Raw genomic sequence first — 23,917 nt, 5'->3', positions numbered from 1 at the left:
GAAGTGTATACGGGTACTTCGCTTCAACAGAATACGTGCAAGTTTAACCCACACACTGCAGTTAGTTTTTGAATGCATTTCAATTGCCTGAGGAAACCTCTTGTTTTAACATAAACTATAGATGGGCACATTTTAAAATATCCTGACTAACATAAGATTTAAGAACATAAGAATATTTGGCCCCTCAAACCACACTTCACCATTCAACATGATCCTTCTATCTCACTTTTCCAGCTTATCCCGATATACCTTGCCTCCTCTAATATCCAGATGTCTACTGATCTCAGTTTTGAATGCAATTAATGATTGAACCTCTACAACTGACTGGGACAGAGAATTCTAAACATTCACCAAACACTGAGTGAAGAGGCCCTTCTTACTCCATCTCTTCACATCTGACAAACGGGTGCTCAGGAAACCGTCTGGTGAATTTTTGGTGTACTCCAACTATAGCAAGAATATCTAAGCATGTAGATTAAAATTGTACACAACATACAATGTGTGCTCTCATCAAGGCCATCCCTACCCATGCAATAAAAGCCATCATAATCTTTCCTTCCTGAAGCTGTAGGCTATTGGTGAACTGCATCTAAGGATACCTCGGTCCTTTGATATCAAAGTTCCCCAATATTTTATTTTCCATTTCTTCTAACTAAAATAAATCCTCATCTGACCACTTATTCTTGCCGACATCTCTTGGAAGTCTCTCTACACACTCACATTCACCCTCAGTTCCAGATGGAAACACTGTCTTTTAGTTTATTAAAGCCAGCCACAATTCCCACAAGTTAGAACCTGCCACTGCAAAGAGAATCAATTTACTCCCAAACTTCATTCACCAAATTTGAATGCACAAGAAGCTGACCACCAATTCGACATGCTTGAATCTTGTTCAACCACCTTCTGTATGGGACTTCATCAAAAGCTACCCAAATCTCAACATCTGCTAGAAACATCTTCAAACAACTCCAAAAGATAAGTCAAATATAAATTTCCCTTTCATAAATCTCTCTCCACCAATCCATCCCTGGTCCTCTATTTTTGTTCCCTGTCACATACACCCACCCTCCCCGAGCCCCCAACCTCCCAATTTGTCCCCTCACCCTCCTGGTTCCATTCGCCTACTGTCACACATTTCATTCACCAGATCCACTCTCCCACCTGGTTCTATCTACCCTTCACTTCTCCCCTAATGTCCATTGTCATCTTCCTTATATCATCAATTCCATACACTGGTCGTCTTTGTACCCCTGCTCATCTCCCTCCAGCAGTTTTCTCCACCTTCACCCTCTTCCCCTAATTGATATGTTAACTCTGTCTCTATCTCCAAAGACAATTAATATTTCCAGCATTTTCTGTTTTCATAAACAGGTCTTTACTGTATGACAATGATACGTAGATAACCATTTGGATATGTTACTTTTGTAGAAGCATCCTAAAAAGAAACAAGTAGATAAAAAGGCAAAGATAACCAAGGCCCCCAGGGGTACGTGCGGGGCCTAACAAAACATTGTGGAAAAGCTTTCCCTAATGTATGATGCTGGCTCTTTGAAACTAACTTTCTTCAATACTGAAGCTGATAGTAAAATGTGACACTATTAAAGTTAAAAATCTTTAATGAAAACCCATCCGTTTTAAACTTACTTCAAAGATTTTGTCTCTTCAGGTGAAGTTAGTGGTATCACATTTAACGACATTGGTTCCTTCTTCTTATCGATCTAAATAAAAGAAAATAAAGGTAAGACAAGAACTCTCCATGTCTTTAAAACATACAACAGTACACCACAAGAACAAGAACAGGCTTTTCGGCCAGCAATGTCTGTGCCGAATAAGATGCCGACCAATTGTTATTTGCCTGCACAAAATCCATATCTCTCCATATCAATATGTCTATTCAAAAGTCTCGTAAATGCCACTAGCATATCTGTCTCAATGACGACAGTGCATTCCAGGCACTCACCATCCTCTGTGTAAAAGACTAACCCTGCACATCTCCTTAAAACTTTGCCCCTATCTCGCCTTAAAACTATGCCCTCTAGTAATTGATACACACACACCACACCACACCACACCACTGGAGTGGAGACAACTTTTAATAAGCCAGAGATATACGGCTGTGAGGTTTGGAGGACATTAACATTACCGATCGGTTATCCTTGGTTCTGAAAACTACTGCTTACGATTTTTTTCCCCAATGAGCCAATGAAATTCACCGGTCAGGCCGGCAACAACCTACGAGAACCTACGACCTCCTGGCTACCCACTACCACTGCACCTACGGCACGAGAATTCTCGCTACTCTCCATGTTGAAAAGATTGCGGCGACCATAATGAGGCCGCAACTAGTTCCCAGAACTCCTCACGACCAAGAAGGCAACTACCCGGCAACCACCCGCGAACATGTGGCGACCGCATAGTCTCCTGCAGTCGCCTAAGTCGGACAGACCCATTAGCCTAACCAACACCCTATTATGCATTATGACTTCCTAACTTTTATACTCAAAACCCCAACCTATGAAAGCAAGCATACCAAGGGCCGTCTTTACCACTGTATCTACTTTAGTTGCCACACTCAGGGGGCTATGGATTTGGATCACAAGATCAGATTGTTATGCCAGAAGCAAAAACTGTTTGAGTACTTTATCATATTATATACCACAGTCTTCAACAATTTTGCCCCATCATGCCTCATTCCTCCACCAGGGGTAGAGCTCATTGGAAACAATGCTTTTTGGTATCTTACTCATCTTTTACTTTTGTATGAACAAATGGTTCTAGAAGGTTGCAAAGCAGCTGAGCAGGTTTTGAAATGCTTCCAAATTAATGTATCTGCCAGCAAAGGACAACTAACAAATTGCAACCGTGGTAGAGTCTCATCCCTCCGTATCTTCCAGGGCTTTGCAACCAATAAGAGTTTGACCTCTTATAATATCGGTCACAAAACAAGTATTGCACTTACTGAGCAGACTTCTACCTTTATTAGAATCCTTGTTCTCTCCTTTCCTATCTATCTCCAATTTTGGTGAAAAGTCATCAACCTGAAACATTAACTGTGTTTCTCTCTCCAAATCCACTGAACTACTGAATATTCCCAACATTTTCTCTTTTTATTTCAGTGCAACAGTATTACATTGTAGGACAAATTCATTATTATGTTAGGTGTTCCTGGTACAATGAGCAACCATGTGCCTGAATACAATTAAGCAGAAAACTTAGGAGAAAAAGTTGAGCTTTCCCCCAAAGTTATAAATGATGCTTAAAGCATAATAGAATCTAAACATTCTGTACCGCTTCACATAATTTCAAATAAAGGTAAGAAAAAATCTGTCTATTAACAGATATACCACTGCATACAGATTGTCAACCCTCATTTATAACCCATAACAAAAAAAGTATTCATTTTTGGGGGGATCTGTGCATTGCTGGCAGGGGAAGCATTTATTGCTCATTCCTAACTGCCCTTGAGAGGATGAAGCAAGAACCACTGCAGTCCCTGGTGAAGTGCTCCTGCAGCACAAGGGTACCTGATATCAATTCAAAGCAACTTTCCCAACTCAGTGTTGGGATTCTGAGCTCAATATTTAATTTTGCTTGTAATTTTCCCACAATGTGAAATACTTGTAAAAGCCCAGCACAGATTATTTGCTCTCAATCTTTTAGTAAAATCTGACAGGGCACATCACAAAGGTGTATATGAAATAGAGTTTTGCCCACAAATAAGAAAAACTCAAACATAATTGACAGCTGCTAAAAAAGCTGCCACACACTGACTAGCTTTAAAAAATATATATTTTGCAACAAAATTACTTTTGCACTATCCCCAACAGCTAAGTAAACGTGTCTGAAGAAGGGTCTCGTCCCAAAAACGTCACCCATTCCTTCTCTCCAGAGATGCTGCCTGTCCCGCTGGGTTACTCTAGCTTTTTGTGTCTATCATCTGAATAAGATTTAGCTGTTCAGACCAGGAAACACCCGCATGCAGTTACAATGCTCTTACAAGGAACCACATCTCCCCAAGGGCATCATAATTTTGTTTAGGATCTCCAATAATGTTTTACGAGGATATCTGGCAAGCAAATCAGGTCAAATAGTCTACTCACAATCAAAGCTGAGGCTCTTGCATTAAAAAAAAACAGATTATATACTGGAATGTTGCCAATATTTGTGGAATTATACAGCAAGTGTCAGTCTTTGGCAATATCAAAAATTACTCTTGGTAAAGTCAACGGTGCTTCATTGCTATGAAAATAATCCTCAATTTCAATTGTGAATAAACCAACAGAAGCCATTTCAAAACCTGAGAAATGGAGTAACTTGTAGATGTTGTCTAATTTTCATCCATCATCATAGATTGGCATGCATTTTTGGTATGGGCAAGCTTCCATACTCTCTTACCTCTCCCTGCATGTTCAGAACAACATTCACAGTTGCAAGAAGAGTTCCAAATGATGGAGCAATGTCAGAATCAAATGCTGGAGTTGTAAAGCTCAAAACAAAGAGCATATCATATTCTGCCAGGTCCAAGGACTGTAGGGACAAATAAATAAGTTCAGAATCTGAGTTCAGAAGGTGATATCTATTCTGTTCACATATAAAAGTAAGCTATTGCCCAGCAGAATCAAGACTTCAACCATAATAATTCTCAACACACAAAACATTCACCATCTAAATGCCAAGTCAAGAAATGACAAACTACATAAATAGATTACTAAAATTCAAAACATAGGGTATATTTGTCACTGTAATGGAACTAGCACATCTTGACCAGGCTTTTGGGGATGCCAAAAAACTTCATGGAACATGGTATTTCCACAAAGCTCCAATGAATGAAAGGAATGAAAGTCAAAGGAATGAACAACAACAATTGAAGAATATGGCAATAACATCTAACCATAAATAGTTTTTGGATAGAAAGTTATTTGTTCTTAATGTGAATTTAAATTGCAGCTGGATTAAATTGATGAATGGGTTCAGATTCTTCCTCACATCCTCAAAGTTCATAGCACTGATTTAAATGTAGTGCAACACTAGAGGTGCAGCTGAAGTGAGACCGATTAACTGGAGCTGCGCCATAGTACATAAAAGTAGCTTCTTATAATCTACATGTATTATGCTTTAAATTAATGAAAAGTGCATTGATTGGACACAAAAGCCAAACCATTAATGTTTAATAAGGAACTGCAGATACTAAACTTCATGCCAAAGCATTAAGTTTAGTATGGATATGGTAGGCTGAAGGGTCTATTTCTTTGCCATACACCAGTTAGCACAAGAATTACTGGATCTGTATCTGGGGCAAAAGGTGTTAAGAAGCCCATCTCATTCCTTCCCATCTCCTCTTTCCACTTTTAAGTCAGATGCAGTGTCTTGACCTGAGACGTTGACAATTCCTACCCACTCCAGCCTCCCGTCACTTACCCCCCTACCCTACCACCCGATGCTTGACACAATGAGTTTCTCCAGCAGGTTGTCTTTTGCTCCAGATTTCAGCATCTGCAATCTCTAATACCTGCATCCATCCTTATTGTTTCATACCAAATATGCATAGGCAACAACTATTTACCTGGTCTAGCAATATCTGGCATAGATCTGGGGTAAAGTGTCGAATAGCTGCCAATGTTTTGCTCAGAATTCGGAGCAGACTGGATTGGACTTTTAGCACTGCACGCTGTTCCATCTCATCTCTTTCTATGTCCTGCTGTTTTTTGGGTGTCTGAGCAGGTTTTGACTGCCGAGGTACAATTGCAGGTGGAATTGTATCTCCATTCTTCACCTGTGAAATAGAATACAATCATATTTGATGTCATTATCGTATAGGCTTTCCCATAGATTTGCCTCAAAGCCAAAGTCATCTACATTGGCAGTGTAGAAATGGAGTCACTCTGCCGTCCGTTACCAATTGATCTGATTCAACCTCCAAATGCTTGCTGAGAACAGAAATTTAAAGAGCCTTTTATTTTGAAAAGATATTCCAAATAGATCATAGACAATTAATTCAAAACACTGCTTCATGCAACATTTCCAGCATACACTATAGCGAGTTTTGTTGGAAAGCATCTGTCAAATGTACGCCACAAGTCATCTTTATTATGAGCCAGTTTTGGTAAAGAAATACAACTTCTTTCTGTATTGTACAAAACCAGTATTTTGTACATAAGCAGCTTTCCAGCAGAGTATCTTATCTGAATTTATGATTTAAATGCTCAAACTACATGTCCACCACCGATTTCCAAGCACCCTTGGTTTCAGAGCCTTGCCGGATTATCCATTTTGCCAGAATGGCAGAGATCAGGTCCTCCGAGAGGAGTCAAACTGTACAGGAACGGTCTGCCCAGGTCACCGGGAGCCGAGATACCAGCTCGCAAAGTCAGCCTCGGTAGTCGGCTATGGGAACGGAATTGTCGGCTCCAGCCAGGCCAGCGTTCCAGTGCCTCGGTAACAGGGGACAAATTTGGCCCACCGGTCAGCCGTGGAAGTCGGATATAGCCAGGCTGGAGTTCCAGAGCCCAGACCGCAGGAGGGCAAGCTCGACCCTCTGATCGGAATATTTTCCGGATTAAAAGAGGAGTCGGACCACCAGTTGCCAGAAAATCGGCGGCGGACTTGTATTACTCAAATGCACAGATTACATAATACAGTAAATCATTTATTGACAATTTATTAGAAATATCTCCACTGCCTTAAATATCAATAATAGAGCACTTGAAAAGCTTGCTTAACACTTGTAATATTGAACATCTTAATGGACAAAATCCACTTCAAAGGAACAACTTTATACTGACCTGCAGATAGTGTTGAAGCACTTTGGGGCTATGTAGCAGAAAGGTACATGTCTGGCAGAGGTAACACAGATTTACCTGCAAAACACAGAACAATCAAGGTCCTCAATGAGACGTGAAGACTGGGAACTTGGGATAGTTAATGGAGCTATCTTGAGGACAGTTTGCATAACAGTCGTGGAGATGCTGAACGTTCTAAAGCTATGTCGATAGATAAATCTCACGGCCCGGATCAGATATATCCGAGGACACAATGGGAAGCTAGAGAAGAAGTTGCAGACGCCCCAGGAGACATCATACTTGTCCTTATACTTCCTCCCTCAACTGCATCCAGGGACATCTTTCAGGTTAGACAGTTCACATGTACCTCCTCTAACCTCATCTACTGCATCCGGTGTATAGGAAGAAACTGCAGATGCTGGTTTACACCATAGACACAAAATGCTGGAGTAACTCAGCGAATCAACCGAAGATAGACACAAAATGCTGGAGTAACTCGAACATTTTGTGTCTGTCTTCTACTGTATCCTGTGTTCCTGATGTGGGCTCCTGTACATCGGCGAGACCAAACGTAGACTCGGCGACCATTTCTTTCTCAGTTCTCCTAGGGCTATGGGATCTCCCGGTTACCAACCATTTCAATCCCCTTCCCATTCTCACCTTTCCTTCACTCGCTAGAATTTAGAAGATTGAGGGGGGGTCTTATAGAAACTTACAAAATTCTTAGGGGGTTGGACAGGCTAGATGCAGGAAGATTGTTCCTGATGTTGGGGAGGTCCAGAACAAGGGGTCACAGTTTAAGGATCAGGGGGAATTCCTTTGGGACCGAGATGAGGAAAACATTTTTCACACAGAGAGTGGCGAGTCTCTGGAATTCTCTGCCACAGTAGGTAGTTGAGGCCAGTTCATTGGCTATATTTAAGAGGGAGTTAGATGTAGCCCTTGTGGCGAAAGGGATCAGGGGGTATGGAGAGAAGGCAGGTACAGGATACTGAGTTGAATGATCAGCCATGATCATATTGAATGGCGGTGCAGGCTCGACGGGGCGAATGGCCTACTCCTGCACCTATTTTTCTATGTTTCTATGGGTCTCCTCCTTTGCCAGAGTGAGGCCACAGGCAAATTGGAAGAAGAGTACCTCATATTTCATTTGGGCAGCTTATAACACAGCGGTATAAATATTGAATTGTTTAATTTTAAGTAACTTCTACTTGCTCTCCTCTCTTCTTCCCCCCACATCCCCTTCCTCCACCCCAGTCATTTTACCTGTTCCAGTTCTCCGCATTATTTTCCTCTTGAAATCACACCTTCACTAGCCAACAATGGGCTTACCAGGTACCCCCACCCTACAGGATATCATTTGTGGCTGGCTCCGATTGGTCATGGTCTTCTCTCACCTCCAGCTCTTCACCACCCACCCACACCTATCTGATGAAGGGTTCTCAACTAAAATGTCACCCATCCTTTTTCCCCAGAGATGCTGCCTGACCTGTTGAGTTACTCCAGCACTTTTAGTGTTTGTCACAGCACCATAGATCCAGGTTCATTCCTGATCTCGGATGCTATTTGTATGGAGTTTGCATGTTCCCCCTATGACCATGAGAGTTTCCACCCACATCCCATTGACATGCTGGTTTGTAGGTTAACTGCCTCTCTCTTGCCCCTCGTGTGTAGGAAATGAATACGACAGTGGGATAACATAGAAGTAGTGTAAACAGGTGATCGTTGGTCAATGTGGACTCAGTGGGTTGAAGAGCCTGATTTCACCTGTTCAATATTATATTTTTTCTATGTGAAGAATACCTGCACATCTCTAAGCAGCTGCGGCAGGTGAAACCGCCACTCTTTGATGAAGTTGGAAAGTTGAAGAATAAATCCAACCGTATGATCAACTTCATCGAGACAAGCCAAGCTCTGCACCTTTCGAACTGCATCCAAGCACTATAAGAGAATGAACAAAGATAATAACATATATTTTGTGTTTAAGAAAGAACTGCAGATGCTGGAAAAATCGAAGGTAGACATAAAAATGCTGGAGAAACTCAGCAGGTGAGGCAGCATCTATGGAGAGAAGGAATATATTTTGTGGTACCTAACATCAACATACCACGTTTGACATGATCAAACCATAAATTTATGGCACAGAAGATGATATTTGGCCTGTTTAAGAGGGAATTGCAGATGCTGGAAAAATCTATTCGGAGAGAGGAGGAGAACTTCATCTAAGTAGACATATGTCAGGAGGGTCTCGACCCGAAACATCACCTACTCCTTTTCTCCATAGATGCTGCCTCACCCGCTGAGTTTCTCTAGCATTTTATGTCTACTTATGATATTTGGCCTATAATTTCTATCTTCCATCATTTAAAAAAAACTGCAAGCATATACATTTATTTGTTATGTTCCTCAATTGTGACGGTAAGATGATTAAACATTTGAATGTTTCCAAAATTTTCAGACCTGATCCTGGACAGCCTGGCATTAATAAATCCTTGGTAAGGTAAAATATTCTGGAATATACAACATTAAATTAATGGAGAAACTCAGCGGGTCAGGTAGCATCTGTAGAGGGACCTGCCGAGTTTCTCCAGCATTTTGTGTTTTGCTCAAAATCCCATCATCTGCAGTTCTTTGTGGCTCCATTGAATTATTGATATTTTTCTGTAAAGTGCACCATCTAGTGGTCAGGAAGCAATGTTCTAAATCTCATCTGATTTCTGGCAAGTGGACTGGAGCAGGCTGGGGAACCTTTTCCAACCTTTTCATGTTGGAATGCCGCATTAAGTTAGCTATAATTTAATAAGGCCGCATCCGAGAAACTTCAATTAGATATACTTCAAAATGTACATTATTTTGTAAAATTTTGTGACATGATGGGCTGTTAAGCAGACAGAATTTAAAAAAAAGTCAAACAAATACGCTGTTTAACTGCTCAAGTTCAACTTCAAACGGAAAGCCATGTGCACCGCTATCAAAAGTTGATGATACTGTAGACTGGATGGCCAGCGGACTCTCCCCGACATTTTCCCTTTCGTCAACCAGCCTCAGGCGGTGGTGGCACCAGTCAGACAGGGAGGTTAACGTACAGTCTAGTCGCATTAGAACTAAATCATGAGCATAACAGGTGTTAAAATAGCCCTCATGACTTACTAATGTTTTAATTGTGGCCGTCAGTCGGAGAGGATTATTTTGTTGAATCTTCTTTTACTCTTTGGTATTTTAAATATGTTCATTTTAAGATTTAAATTTTTTTAAAAGATGAACAAAAACATATTATTAAAAATTAAAAGGATTTGTTCTACAAAATGAGTGGGCTATCGTTTATTACACAGGAACTTATTATCAAGTCTCAACAAAACTGAGTAAATGAAAAGGGAAGCATTCACCAGAAAAATGATTTAATAACTTTATTTAGACATATACAACTTTGAAATAATTATGGATCTGCAGATGTATGAACTACTTCAATTACCCATCCCCATCAAACACAAACAAATTAAAATGTTCATTTGTAGAATGGATCTTATAATTTATTAAAGTGCAGATTAAATTTTAAAAGCATCGAAAAACTTTGACCCTACCTGAAGTATCCGCTCCTGATGGACTCCAACAAAATCTAATGCTTCTGTGAGGAAGTTGTAGCGTAGCGACTTTAAAAGTCTTTCCATCAATGACATAGTGAGCCTATAAACTCCTGGCCAGGATGGAGCGTCCAGAGATTTTCGGGAAGATCCCAAAGTCTGAAAAATAAAAAGAAAAGGGACGATATTGAGGAGATTAAATACCATTAGGTTCTTTACTTGACAAATCATGTAGGCATAACATCTAAAAGGAAAACACTGCTGAAACAGAACGTCTAATAACACACATCATAAAGGTTTCAGTCTGTTTGTAAAAGCAAGTTTGCTTCTCAGAACCTTAAGATTGATTTCAATTTATAAGCACATCTGATCCATTTACACCAAAGATTTGAGACGTCAACATGTTACGCGAGTTATATGACACTCAGCATTTTCCAGTGACACACTTATTTTAGTTTCTTGCATTATGTTGAAAACCTAATTTTTATTACAATTCTACGATAGCTGCTGGACCAAAAACATCTATTTGATTCAAATCAACTCACTTTAAAGGAAAAAAATTGTCATAGAAAATTATAAAGAAACAGCAGAGATTATAAAATTAGAAGTTAAAATTGTCAAATTTAATGTCCATTTAGAAATCACCTGTTACAATTTTCAGTTTGAATAAAGTATATTATAAAGCACTGGGACCAGAATTATAATGGATTGTACAAGTGATAAAATGACCAAGTTGATCCTGAACAATAATTTGGCCATCAAACTAGGACCACCCAGAAAACATGTAATCTAATCCAAAAAATAAACTTCTGGAGGAACTCAGTGGGTCAGGCAGCGTCAGTGGAGAGAATATACAGACAATGTTTCGGTTCAAGACCCTTCTTCAGATCTGACTGAAGATTCACTCAGCTCCACAGAGGTTTTGAACATATTTTTGTATTTTTCCTCCGGGTTCCAGCATCTGCAGTGTTTTGTGTCTCCGTATAATCTAATCCAACAAATTAGAATTAATTTGCTTCCCTTCACAACCAACAATCACTTTCCCAAAAGACCTACTGGTAACTGTGAAGTATTTAGCTTCCTCTAGTTTTCTCTAATATCCTCATTCTTGATGATACCTGAACACATTTCCTAATAAAGCTCTCAAAACTGGACATGTTCATAAAATATCAGGGTTCATTTCAAACAAGACCTTTGTGCATCTATATTTTGCAGACGTTGACTCTACAGGACACCCTAATGGATTACAATGAAACAACACTCATCAGTCCTTGTCACAGCGATTGTATTACAGTACCTGAGTGGTGCCATTGGCACTGAGCTGATAAACACTGAGAAGTGGCAGACAAATGCTTGGCAGGACACCAGCTCCTCCCACTGCAGTTGCTCCCTGAAAGTCACAAAAATATGGGATTTAACACAACCACGTTTCATCCATTAATTCCTTGCATTACAGCAAGGTCCAGATTCCAAAAGTGCTCGATTAGATGTGGCACATTACAGTTTATTAAGAATTTAATATATGTTATTCATACTACTGATAAAAACTCCAAGCCATTCTCAAGATTTAGAATTTACAAACAAAAACAGAAACTGATAGAAATACTCAGTTCAGAAAGCATCTGTGGAGAAGGAAACAGAATTAATATTTCAGGTCAAAAACCTGTTAATAAAACAGGGAAAAATAAAATCAAACGTTTTAATTACATAAAAGATTAAAGATTGGAAAGAATGAACATTTGTGACAGGGTAGAAAGCAAACGTGTTAGAATAAGATAAACTGAGGGCATATTGGATGAAAGATGAGGTGATTAAGCTTGTTATTTGCAGCTAAACTGTCTGAAGAAGGGCAATAAAGTGCCTGGTCAAAAGATGGTATCTATTATTTGATGACAAAAGGACACAAAGTGCTCGAGTAACTCAGCAGGTCAGGCAGCATCTCTGGAAAACTGTTACTTGATCCTATGCTGAGGCTGAGCGGGACAATGTAAGATACTAATGACAGAGGTCAGAATGGGTGTAGGACAAATAATTAAATGACAGGCAACTAGGATAGAGTTCCTCTAGACCTCAACTTACACCCCACTAACCTCCACATCCAATGAAGCATCCTTCCCAGTTTCTACCAATTATGACCATATTCTCTACACCTTTCCCTCCCCTTCATGATCCAATATATAACATGTTCCTAGTTTAGATCAAATCCATCTTCCAAGTTTAGATCAAAAGTCATCAACATGATATATCAATTCTCCTTTTCCATAGGCACCGTTGAGTATTACTAACATATTCTGTCTTTATTTTCCAGCACTTGCTGTTTTTCCTTTAAGATGCAGGAACTCGGCTTACCTGGTCTGTTTTCGCCAGGCTCAAAAGCAAATGCAGGGATGCCTCTGCAAAATGTAGGTTCTGTTTGACTCGAAGACTAAGTTCCAAGGCACTAAGCATAGCAGGAAGAAAAGGAACTGTGCGAGTAATTGAAACTAATTGGTCACCACCCTCATCCATTTCACAGAGTTCCTTTGCAAGATGGAGTGCTAGCACACATACCTGGAGAAAGAAAAGCCAGAGGTGTAAATTGCTGATCTAGTCAGTTCAACCCTCGGCCGGATATATAATTAAACAATTTTCTCCCCTTACCCCATCTTTCTGGTCCTTATGCTGTAATCGTGGTGCACAATCCGTTTCCATACTATCTTTGTCATCAAATAAGGCACTATCAGTTGTAAGGGCATGATGTGTTTGGTCCAGTAGAACAATCGCTTCATTATGTATGGTCTCGCACACAGTTAGCAGCATTTGAGAATACTGGGGGAAGTCACTAACTAAACAAAAGATCACAAACGTAGCATAAAATCTACAACAGTAGAATTTCACATCAGTGATAGAAATTATTTTACATACTCTCATAAATTAGGTGGATCTGCAGTTCAAGCAAATTATACTATATTATAATATATTCTAAAATACCCAAACAACATTAATTGATATATATACAGACAACGTAAAAGTATAAATGTTTTTCTCATATAACCATCACACCATAAACAGGACAGAAAGGTCAGTATGGGAATGGGAAGAGGAGTTAAAATAGTCAGTAACTGCAGAGTTGCTGCTTAACAGCACCAGAGACCCAGGTTTGATCCAGACTACACAGGTGCTGGCTATGCAAAGTTTGCACGTTGTCCCTGTGGGTTTCCTCCGGGTGCTCCAGTTTCCTCACACCTTCCAAATACATGCAGGTTTGTAGGTAAATTGACTTCTGTAAATTGCCCCTAGTTTGTAGGATACAAAAGTGGGATAACATTGTACTAGTGTATCAGTGATGGATGGTCAGCATGGACTCGGTGGGCCAAAGGGCCTGTTTCCACGCTGTGTCTCTAAACTAAACTAGGAGATCCAGTAGGCCTTGGTAGAACAAAACGGCTGCCAAGTCAACGCTTGATCTCACTGATGTACAGGAGGCCACATCGGGAACACTGGATTCGGTAGATGAGGTTGGTGGAGGTGCACGTAAACCTCAGTCATATGGAAGGACTGCTGGTCTTACCCGTCTCAGCCGGAAGACCTGCAATGTAGTTTCTCATTACAAAGAAAAGTCAGAACACCTAAATGACTAACATGGGAACACTTGCACACAAATTGCAGTGGTTCAAGGAGGCACCATCAGGAAATAAATACAACGCTTCTGGCAACAAAGCCAAAGGTGTGGGGGAGGGGCGAAAATGGCACTACTGTTTAAAATAAATGTTGAGCCTATTAGAATGTAGCCGACTACCTTCACACTGTAGCAAAATCAGAAATCACAATAATCTTCACTTGTCCCCTATACCTGATGACCTGAAGAGTCCATTGCCTATTCATCTGGTTTGTTTTTTTTGTGTCCTTGTCCTCCATAGGTACCAGGCATGCACCACATAGAACAACACAAATCAAAATTTCCCAAGAAAGTTAAGAAGGAAGTGAAAGTCAAACCTCGTAAATGCTTGCTCTGAATGGTAATTATGATAGCAGAATATATTTTTGCCTTTGTCTTCTCCATGAAGTACTGGTTGCTCTGTGAGAGGCTTTCTAGAATTTGATCCAAGGGGTCCAGGATTTTAGATATGTTAACAATTACACTGAGAAAGGAACAAAGTAGAAACCATTATTGCCTCATTAATCCATTATTGGACATGCAAGTGTAATAAGATCATTTCCTAAAAAATAAAAACTAGGTGTTTTTCTTTATCCATAACCAAGAAGTACATTTGACCAAATGTCCAGGATATATTCCTACAATGTATTTTTAGTCACTGTTTTGACATGTGAGTAGGTAGGAGGCCACAACAAAAGGACACATTTACAAATATTATAACAGAACCCACAATGTACTTTAAAACCTTCAAAAGATATTGAATGCTTAAAGTATGTGATCAAGTTCCAAACACACTGTGCATAATCATCAGATGGAATCTTGTTTCTTACCGTTTCCATTGTTTCAATAGAATTAAAAGCAGCGTTGCCAGCATTGATCCCATTCGCAGACAGGGAGCAGATAAGGGAGCTGTCAGCTAACAGAAGAACACATAGCATGTGAAAAGGGTAGTCAATAAGCAATTGGGACATTTCCAACAAATCACAACATCGAAGTGACGTTCTAGAAATCAAGTGGTCATCTAAATTACAGGATTCTTGCTCAAATCTCAAGACAAATCTCAAGCCAAGGCAACAGACCTGCCTACAATTAATTTGTACTCACCAAAATCTTGGTTGCTTCAAGAACATCATGTAGCAGTTGCAACCTTAATGGACAATCGCATAGATGCATCACGTCCTCCTGTGCAATACAATAAGCTCAAACTTTAGCTCAGTTGGGTGATTTAACATATTACTTTTACCTTGGAGAAAAAAAAAAATCAGCATTTACAATGCCCTCCATAATGTTTGGGATAAAGACCCATCTTTAATTTATTTGCCTCTGTACTCCACAATTTGAGATTTGTAATAGAAAAAAATCACATGTGGTTAAAGAGCACATTGTCAGATTTTAATAAAGGGAATTTTTATACATTTTGGTTTCACCATGTAGAAATTACAAGTGTTTATACATATTCCCCCATTTCAGGGCACCATCATTTTTGGGACACAGCAATGTCATGTAAATGAAAGTATTCATGTTTAGTATTTTGTTGCATATCTGTTGCATGCAATGACTGCTTCAAGTCTGCGATTCATGGACATTACCAGTTGCTGGGTGTCTTCTCTGGTGATGCTGTGCCAGGCCTGTATTGCAGCCATCTTCAGTTTATGCTTGTTTTGGGGGCTAATCCCCTTCAGTTTTCTCTTCAACATATAAAAGGCATGTTCATTTGGGTTCAGATCGGGTGATTGACTTGGCCACTTTGGCCACTCAAGAATTGGCCATTTTTTAGCTTTGAAAAACTCCTTTATTGCTTTAGCAGTACGTTTGGGATCATTGTCTTGCTGTAGAATGAACCACCGGCAAATGAGATTTGAGGCATTTGTTTGACATGAGCAGATAGGATGTATCTATACACTTCAGAATTCATTATGCTACTACCATCAGCAGTTGTATCATCAATGAAGATAAGTGAGCCAGTACCCTCAGCAGCCATACATGCCCAGACCATAACACCCCCACCACCGTGTTTCACAGATGAGGTGATATGCTTTGGATCTTGGGCAGTTCTTTCTCGCCTCCATACTTTTCTCTTGCCATCACTCTGATATGTTCATCTTCGTTTCATCTGTCCACAAGACCTTTTTCCAGAACTGTGACTGCTCTTTTAAATACTTCTTGGCAAACTGTAACCCGGCCATCCTATTTTTGTGGCTAACCAGTGGTTTGCATCTTGCAGTGTAGCCTCTGTATTTCTGTTCATGAAGTCTTCTGCGGACAGTGGTCATTGACAAATCCACACCTGACTCCTGAAGAGTGTTTCCGATCTGTCGGACAGATGTTTGGGGATTTTTCTTTATTATAGAGAGAATTCTTCTGTCATCAGCTGTGGAGGTCTTCCTTGGCCTGCCAGTCCCTTTGCGATCAGTAAGCTCACCAGTGCTCTCTTCTTAATGAGGTTCCAAACTGTTGATTTTGGTAAGCTTAAGGTTTGGCTAATGTCTCTAACAGTTTTATTCTTGTTTCTTAGTCTCACAATGGCTTCTTTGACTTTCATTGGCACAACTTTGGTCCTCATGTTGATAAACAGCAATAAAAGTTTCCAAAGATAATGGAAAAACTGGAGGAAATACTAGGTGCTGAGAACTCTTATAGTTGCATTAAGGAGACAATTAAACACACCTGAGCAATTACAAACACCTGTGAAGCCATGTGTCCCAAACATTATGGTGCCCTGAAATGGGGGGGGGGGGGGGACTATGTATAAACACCGCTGTAATTTCTACATGGTGAAACAAAAATGTATTAAAATACCCTTTATTAAAATCTGACAACGTGCACTTTAACCACTTGATTTTTTTCTATTACAAATCACAAATTGTGGAGTACAGAGGCAAATAAATAAATGATGGGTCTTTGTCCCAATCATTGAGGGCAATGTCTACCATATATTTGACCTAATGCAACAAAGCTCAAGAAGCTGGAGTCTTATTAGTTTTAAAATATGAATCACGTTCAGTCATTTATTTATTGCCATAATGTTTTGAGGCTACATGTCCAATAATTGAAAGGACTATGGTCAGGGAAGCACTACTCACTGTCTAGCTCCCAGAGCATACATAAGAGTCTTTCAACTTAGAAGTTTTGCAAAATCCACAGTAACCAGCTCAAGATTGCGAATTATTTCGTACAACACTTCTTACGGGGAGAAGCAGCAGAAATACTCCGCTCACCTCTCAAAGAACATGTGGACTCCCTTCAATCTAGCTGCCCTCCTTGCGGAGATGGGCGAGCTCACCTTCAAAACATTCCTCCTTAAATCAAACACCATTTCATCTTCATCCCACGGAATCCCCAACGGTTTCCAACTGTCACTCACTGGCTTCCAAGTGAAAACTAAAAGAAAAATTGAATTGAGGGCTCAATGCAGCAGGCACTAGGATGTATTCCCTGTTGCCCGAAGCTCAGACAAAATGTTACTGAGATAACTTGCCTTTTCTGGTGGTCATTAAGGACTATGGTGCTGAAAACAGATAATTCAGGAACTATCTGGGTTCAGTTCATGGATTGGTATACCTTCATTCCCCTGCTTCTTGAAGCCATCATGTTAATTCAAACAAAAACTAATTTAACATTAGGTAGACGCAGCATTTTCTGTCTACCTTCGATTTAAACCAGCATCTGCAGTTCTTTCCTACTAATTTAACTTTACAAAAACAAATGGAAAAGTTTTTATTGTGATCCACGGAACAGGCTGCATGCACATTACATACATGGCAGTCTGACGACTGATGCAACACTCTCCAACTGATAAATTCTTTGTTTTTCCCCATAACACAGGAATCTTTAAAATAAAACTACACTGCTTGCTACATTAACCTGTTATTTTCATAAAGATAAAAAAAGGTTGGAAACAATTAGAAGATGACGTGGCTCTGTGAGATAAATAGCCAACGCTTCAGATCGATCTTTTATTCGAAATATTGATCTGCTGCTTTACAAGCATTTTCATGGGACACTTTCTTTTCCTTCTTTGAATCACTATTTTGAAAAGAACGATTTCAGGCAAAATAATCTGGAGGCAGCTTGCCACTTCTGGTGATCATTAGAGATTTTAAGTATGGACTGTTGATAATGCAAGACCTGTCGTGTTATAATAACCCCCCCCCCCCCTCTCAGAACAGAATAAGCAATCTTCTGTAAGACTGTGTTATGTAGTAATCAGCGATTTAATTGGCACAAGACCAAGATATCTGGCAGCATTGCATTTAAATGAATGAACCTCCAAAAACTATTTGATGAGCTCCCACATAATAGGCCTGTCATTAAGATTGAAAGCCAAGGAATAAAAGGCATAGTAGGAGCCAGGATTGAAAATTGGCTACATCACAGGAATCACCAATAGTGAATTAATTGACATTTCAAGTTGCTATTCAATCAGATCTGATAACAGGAAAATCTAAAACTTGAACACTAGTTCTTTCTCCAAGATGCTGCCAGACTTGCTCAGCATTTCCAGTATTTTCCCAATTTCCCATTTGCACCAATTACATTAGTATCAGTGAAAAGTATTTTAAACAGGAGAAATGTTTACAGTGGAGATTATAGTGGTCAGTATATATTACTGTATATCAATGTCTTGATGTAGAGGGCACAGTTTTGCCACTTTCAGGTGACAGAAAACTTGGTGTACTGAGACATGATTTTGTGCATGATGAGCTTCTTTTTGTACATTTTTGATTAATTTTGGCATTTATACAGTGTTCTAATACTTTTATTAATGCATGGCAAAGAGGGCAACAATACATAATCCAGGCTATATACAATTTTATGGCAGAGTGAGGAGATTTGGGAAAAGCCTAAAATCTAAATTAACAGCAGTCAGTTGATTTAAATAGATGTCAAAAAGTGACATTATAATGATGTCAATCAGTGCAATAGTAATTGAAGCTAGACCTGAAAAGTCAGCATTCTTGATAAATACAATATGTAGGGTATAATATTTTACACTTACGTAGCTGGTAGCCAGAACAAGAAACATTCGCCATGCCGATATCAACTTATGGAATTCTAGAAATGTGGAGGCTCCGTCAGTATCTGTCTCAGTCATGTAAATGACAAGTGATTTGATATATTCAGACCAATATTCATATCGCTTCTTATCAAAGAACAAGTTCAATGTGTTCTTTAAGGACTGGTCCAGAGAACCCCTGAGAGACAAAACAGTATGAAACACTTACAATCTAGAAATAGTCAACATAAATTCATGGTAGAATCCCATCAACACAGAGGCCTGAATCATAGATACTTTTGCATTGTTATGCCAATCAAATGGAAAAAAAACATATTGGCACTGCAGACTCAATACAAAAATGCTAGGTATAATTGTAATAATTAATAAGGAAAAAGAACAAAATAAGCATTCAGCCAAAATACTGGTGCCTTAACAAGATGATGTTTTCATCTCATTTCTTTCCAACCACCTCAAAAAAAAACAGCCCAGGGGAGAGCTCCTTCAGCAGCTTTGGTTCTCGATCCCGAAGGTCAGATTTTCTTTTTATTTGTTTTATTTGTTCCAAGATTGTAAGTAAAACTAATTCTCCAACCTCAGCCAGGCCAATAACTCAATTTATTTAAACTAATGACTTTGGTCAGGATGAATCTTTCTGTCTTTTTTCTTAATAGAAATAGCATGTTATTTTATTAATAACATTAACCATCAAAGAAAATAGCTGGTGTTTCTATATCAGGAAAGATTGTACCTGACAACATAGTATATTTCCAGGCAGATGATCTTCAGAGTGAAGGCACACGTTTCTAGGACACTCTTCTGTGGAGAGGAAACCAACATTAATTAAAGCAAAACATATGATTTACTTCAAGCTAACATGAAGATAGTTCTAAAGATGATGGAAGACGAAGAGTTTAGAAGGGTGGTTTTTCAGTGTAATTTTCATAAGGAAAGACCTCAAATTTTATTCAGACCACAGCAGGTGTGGATAGTATCCTTTGGAGAAGTATCAGTTAACACATTTAGGAAACTGCAACATTAACTTTGACCTTATTAACCTTTACAAAAATGTTAATAGCTAAGATATTAACATTGATGTTGCACACCTGAATTGAGGCGAGGGATTCTTTGGAGAATAAAAGAGTAGACTACAAAAAATTAGATCGTACCTCTGTAATGTCAGCAGGAGCCGGTAGTTCTCCAAATAGCACAGATGTCAAATTTTCCCAGAATCGATCCCTGGAAAATAAAATCAATTCATCACAATAACTTGTTGAAACAAAGAAAATTCTGCAAGTTCACAGTGCAGGTCGAGTTTCAGTATTGTAAGGAAGTCCTATCCTGCTGTCCTACAAGCATTCATAACAAGATAGCTGGATTTATTGGAACAAACAATTAGAATCTGACAGCATCCTTGGAGACATGATTGATAGTCACCAATTACTTAAATATTTTAGAATAGTTAACATTTGGAATCTTTTATATTCTCCTATCCGTATATATTTATTTGCCTATGTACCAGTTTAATTCATCCACATTGCACATATTGTTTAACCAGTATTTTTATTTTTACTATCTTGCACTCTGACCAGATGCTAAACTGCATTTCGTTGTACCTGTACTCGTATTTGTGCAATGACAATAAAGTTGAATCAAATCAAATCAAATCAAATATAGGAAAAAATGGTAAAGAAGGAACATTAGCAGTGATTTCAGAGTGCAAAGGAAGCAGATAGAAAGAGTCTTAGTGCAGAAGTGAAAGCAATCTGTGTGGAACTAAGAAACAAGTGGCAGAAAATATTGGTGGATATTGTCTAAATAATTCCCCCTCCCCACCCCAGCAGTTATTAGAACATAGGAGACACTAACAAAAGGTGGTGCTTGTAACAAGGATAATACAACAATCATGTAGGTTATAGCTTCAATATATATAGACAGTACAAACTAAATTATCTGGAATAGTGCATAGGACAAATTCATGAAATATGCTAGATATACTTTTCTAGATCAGTTTGTTGAGGAACTGGCTATTTTAGATGAGAGAAAAGGTTAATTTTGCATCTAATAGTTAAAGGACCTTTCGGGAGGATTGATCATATCATAGTACATTAAATTTGAATGAAGGATAAGATGAAGGCATGAGGCTTGAATTAATTATGATATACTGGGAACCTATATTAAAAGATATGTCAGTAAATAAGCAACAAACATTGACCAAGAATTAATACTAGGTTTGCAAGTACAAGTCATTATGATACAATTTGTTTCAACATATCAAAATGATTGATAAATTAGGGAACACTATTTGTATAATGCAGTCCGAATTAATTATAACCCAATTTAGATTGGGAACTAGATAGCAACTTAAAAGTTACTTTGGACATTTACAAGCAGATAAAATGTTGCCCTTCAAGACAGTTGAGATGAACACCTGGAGTGTAACAAATCTTGGGAATTCTCTATCAAGGATGGCTGAAGCACCAATCATTGACCACTTTCATAGCAGAGATTGATAAGTTTCAGATATCAAGGAAATAAAGAGATATGGGATAATTGAGGCACTTAGGTAAAAGATCAGTCAAGATTTTATTGAAGTGTAAAGCACTCTCAAATACCCTACTTCTATTGTAAATTCTCATGTTATCTATACTTTGCTTAAAAGCACATGCTTTAGCATTCTTTTCAGCCTTTTTCCTCTGAATTCCAAGATGTATACAGAATAAAATTAAATAACCACGCGCTTGATCAACATACCATGTCAGCAACGACAAACAGAACATAAAAACAAGGAACTGCAGGTGCAAGTTTATTTTAAAAATATCAAAGTGCTGGAGTAACGCAGCGGGTCAGGCAGGATCTCTGGAGGGTACACACAATTGCTGGGGAAACTCAGCGGGTGCAGCAGCATCTATGGAGCGAAGGAAATAGGCGACGTTTCGGGCCGAAACCCTTCTTCAGGATCTCTGGAGGTATGGATAGGTAACGTTTCATGACCCGTTGACCTACTCCAGCCCTTTGTGTCCTTTTATTAATGACCAAAAAAATGTCTAACTTTGCGTAGATGCCTTGCATTTATTTGAACCTAAACAAATATGCTAGATTTCATTTCTAGGATTTTAATTCACCTAAATTGTACCAAATTTAAATATCCACAAATATAAGGAACACTTAATCTGAGTCTAAACTCCAAAAATTATACAATTATGCCTTTCAATGTATTTTGCCAATAAACCAGAGCAAATGATCACTGCATACTTACTATCTTAGTATTATTTGTTTAGAATTAAGACCCTAATTTTGGAATGGGAAACATAATTTTCATCCTCACAGTAAAATCCTTACTATTCCTTCTTTACAACATATTTAACAATCACAGTGGACTTACTTGGTTCGTAGAACAGTCATAGCACTGTCTCTGCGGTCCTGCCACAATGCATGCAAAAATGCAATGGCTGCACGGTGGATAAGAGGAGGACACCAATATTTCCCTTGTTGCTTGGAGTCAATAAATTCCAGTACCACCTGCAGACAGCTCCATTCTCCCAGGATAAATTCCTGTGAACGCATGCCATTAATCTGAAACATTAATCTGAAAATAAACTTTGTTCTTTTTGACAGTTTTATTTGGACTGCATGAAGATTGTTCTCTAAAGACAGATTTTAATATCACCTTTGATCCAACTGCACCATCGTTTACTTCCAGATTGAGGAAGAGTTCAATCAAACCTGGCTGTGTTTCCACGGCGACAGTTAAGAACTCCAGGATCATCACCTTAATCCTCATGTCCTAAATCATAAAAATAGTTGTATGATTTTAAAAAAAAATCTACATCTGGAAAACTCGTTTGTCAAGCAATTTCTATCTCTACGGAACAATGTTAACAAATCCATTATACATTTACTGAAACAGTAACACGAAGACAATAGCATTTTAAATCAGCAAAGAGAATAGGTACCTCCGTCTTGCTCTGCAGTCTGTTAAGAAATGCATCACGTATTGCTGCAGCATCACTTCCAAGACAAGCGTAAACTGACATTGGAGCTACCTGGAGAAGTACAAGAAGGAAATAAGATATTAATGCCTACATTCTGATACCACTATATTCCCATTTTTCTAATGTCTCATTCACAAGTACTATCTCAACAAACCTATGACAATAAAACAACATAAGGCAGTTTCCCAATAATTTTGTTTCTTGGAGACAATTTGTATTACTGTTGGCATAGTAAAGGTGTGAAAGTTGAAATTAAGATGTTTATATGACCAATTTTTATCCCCACATAGGTTTAACAGTACCATGGGCACAGCCTACTCGCCATCTAAAGCCACACTATGAGGCACTGCATCAAGAGGGCAGCATCTATCTTATAGGATTCTCACCATCCAGGCATGCTTTCTTCTTGTTACTTTCTTTCAGCAGGAGGTACAGAAGACGAAAGTCTCACAATACCAGGTTCAGCAACACCTACTTTCCAACAACTATCAGGTTCTATTCTAATTCCATCTCGATAATGGAACACTATGGACCATCTCTTGCCCGACGTGGACTTATTTTTTCCCCTAATGTTGTTATGAACTAACATTTTGTCTTTTACATGCAATTGTTCTCTTTTTATTGTTTTGCAGAATTTTGAGTGTTGGTGTGCGCGTTTTGAGTTTGACAATGAAACAGAGATAAGCCATGACAATGGTCCAGGATGTATACTTTTTAAAACACAGCTTACCATTGCAAGTCTCTTCAGCAGCTGAATGGCAAGCCGTGGCAAAGCAGGATCATGCCTATGGTAGATATACTTTGCCAAAATTGCTATCAAATTATTACCATGGGTACCTGCAATAGTAAACATGAAATGTTTTTTAAAAAATCAAACGACAAACCTATGTGGGTCATTATATTGTGCCATTTCCACAATATTCAGTAAA

General features: G+C 38.8%; 1 protein-coding gene across 2 annotated transcripts in view; it reads right to left on the bottom strand.

Moving 5' to 3' along the window:
- The window catches only part of nup188 (nucleoporin 188), a 72,527-nt gene that overhangs the window by 11,503 nt on the left and 37,107 nt on the right, over positions 1 to 23,917 (bottom strand). The window contains exons 25-43 of one of the 2 annotated variants that reach the window (XM_033049015.1): positions 23,719 to 23,825; positions 22,950 to 23,039; positions 22,664 to 22,780; positions 22,379 to 22,548; positions 20,163 to 20,232; positions 19,745 to 19,812; positions 18,997 to 19,192; positions 15,102 to 15,179; positions 14,828 to 14,913; positions 14,336 to 14,481; positions 13,001 to 13,185; positions 12,710 to 12,910; positions 11,658 to 11,750; positions 10,361 to 10,519; positions 8,583 to 8,720; positions 6,783 to 6,857; positions 5,564 to 5,773; positions 4,396 to 4,527; positions 1,645 to 1,718 (exon numbers count right to left, since the gene is read on the bottom strand). In XM_033049015.1, coding sequence (XP_032904906.1) covers positions 1,645 to 1,718; positions 4,396 to 4,527; positions 5,564 to 5,773; positions 6,783 to 6,857; positions 8,583 to 8,720; positions 10,361 to 10,519; positions 11,658 to 11,750; positions 12,710 to 12,910; positions 13,001 to 13,185; positions 14,336 to 14,481; positions 14,828 to 14,913; positions 15,102 to 15,179; positions 18,997 to 19,192; positions 19,745 to 19,812; positions 20,163 to 20,232; positions 22,379 to 22,548; positions 22,664 to 22,780; positions 22,950 to 23,039; positions 23,719 to 23,825 — 2,395 coding nt within the window. Of the gene's footprint in view, positions 1 to 1,644; positions 1,719 to 4,395; positions 4,528 to 5,563; positions 5,774 to 6,782; positions 6,858 to 8,582; positions 8,721 to 10,360; positions 10,520 to 11,657; positions 11,751 to 12,709; positions 12,911 to 13,000; positions 13,186 to 14,335; positions 14,482 to 14,827; positions 14,914 to 15,101; positions 15,180 to 18,996; positions 19,193 to 19,744; positions 19,813 to 20,162; positions 20,233 to 22,378; positions 22,570 to 22,663; positions 22,781 to 22,949; positions 23,040 to 23,718; positions 23,826 to 23,917 lie in introns of both variants that reach the window. The other variant, XM_033049014.1, reaches the window with a different exon arrangement.

Source organism: Amblyraja radiata, chromosome 32 (genome assembly GCF_010909765.2).
Source record: "Amblyraja radiata isolate CabotCenter1 chromosome 32, sAmbRad1.1.pri, whole genome shotgun sequence".
Classification (NCBI taxonomy): Eukaryota; Metazoa; Chordata; class Chondrichthyes; order Rajiformes; family Rajidae; genus Amblyraja; species Amblyraja radiata.
The sequence above is the reverse complement of the archived record's forward strand: the minus strand, read 5'-3'. Positions and strand labels throughout refer to the sequence as shown.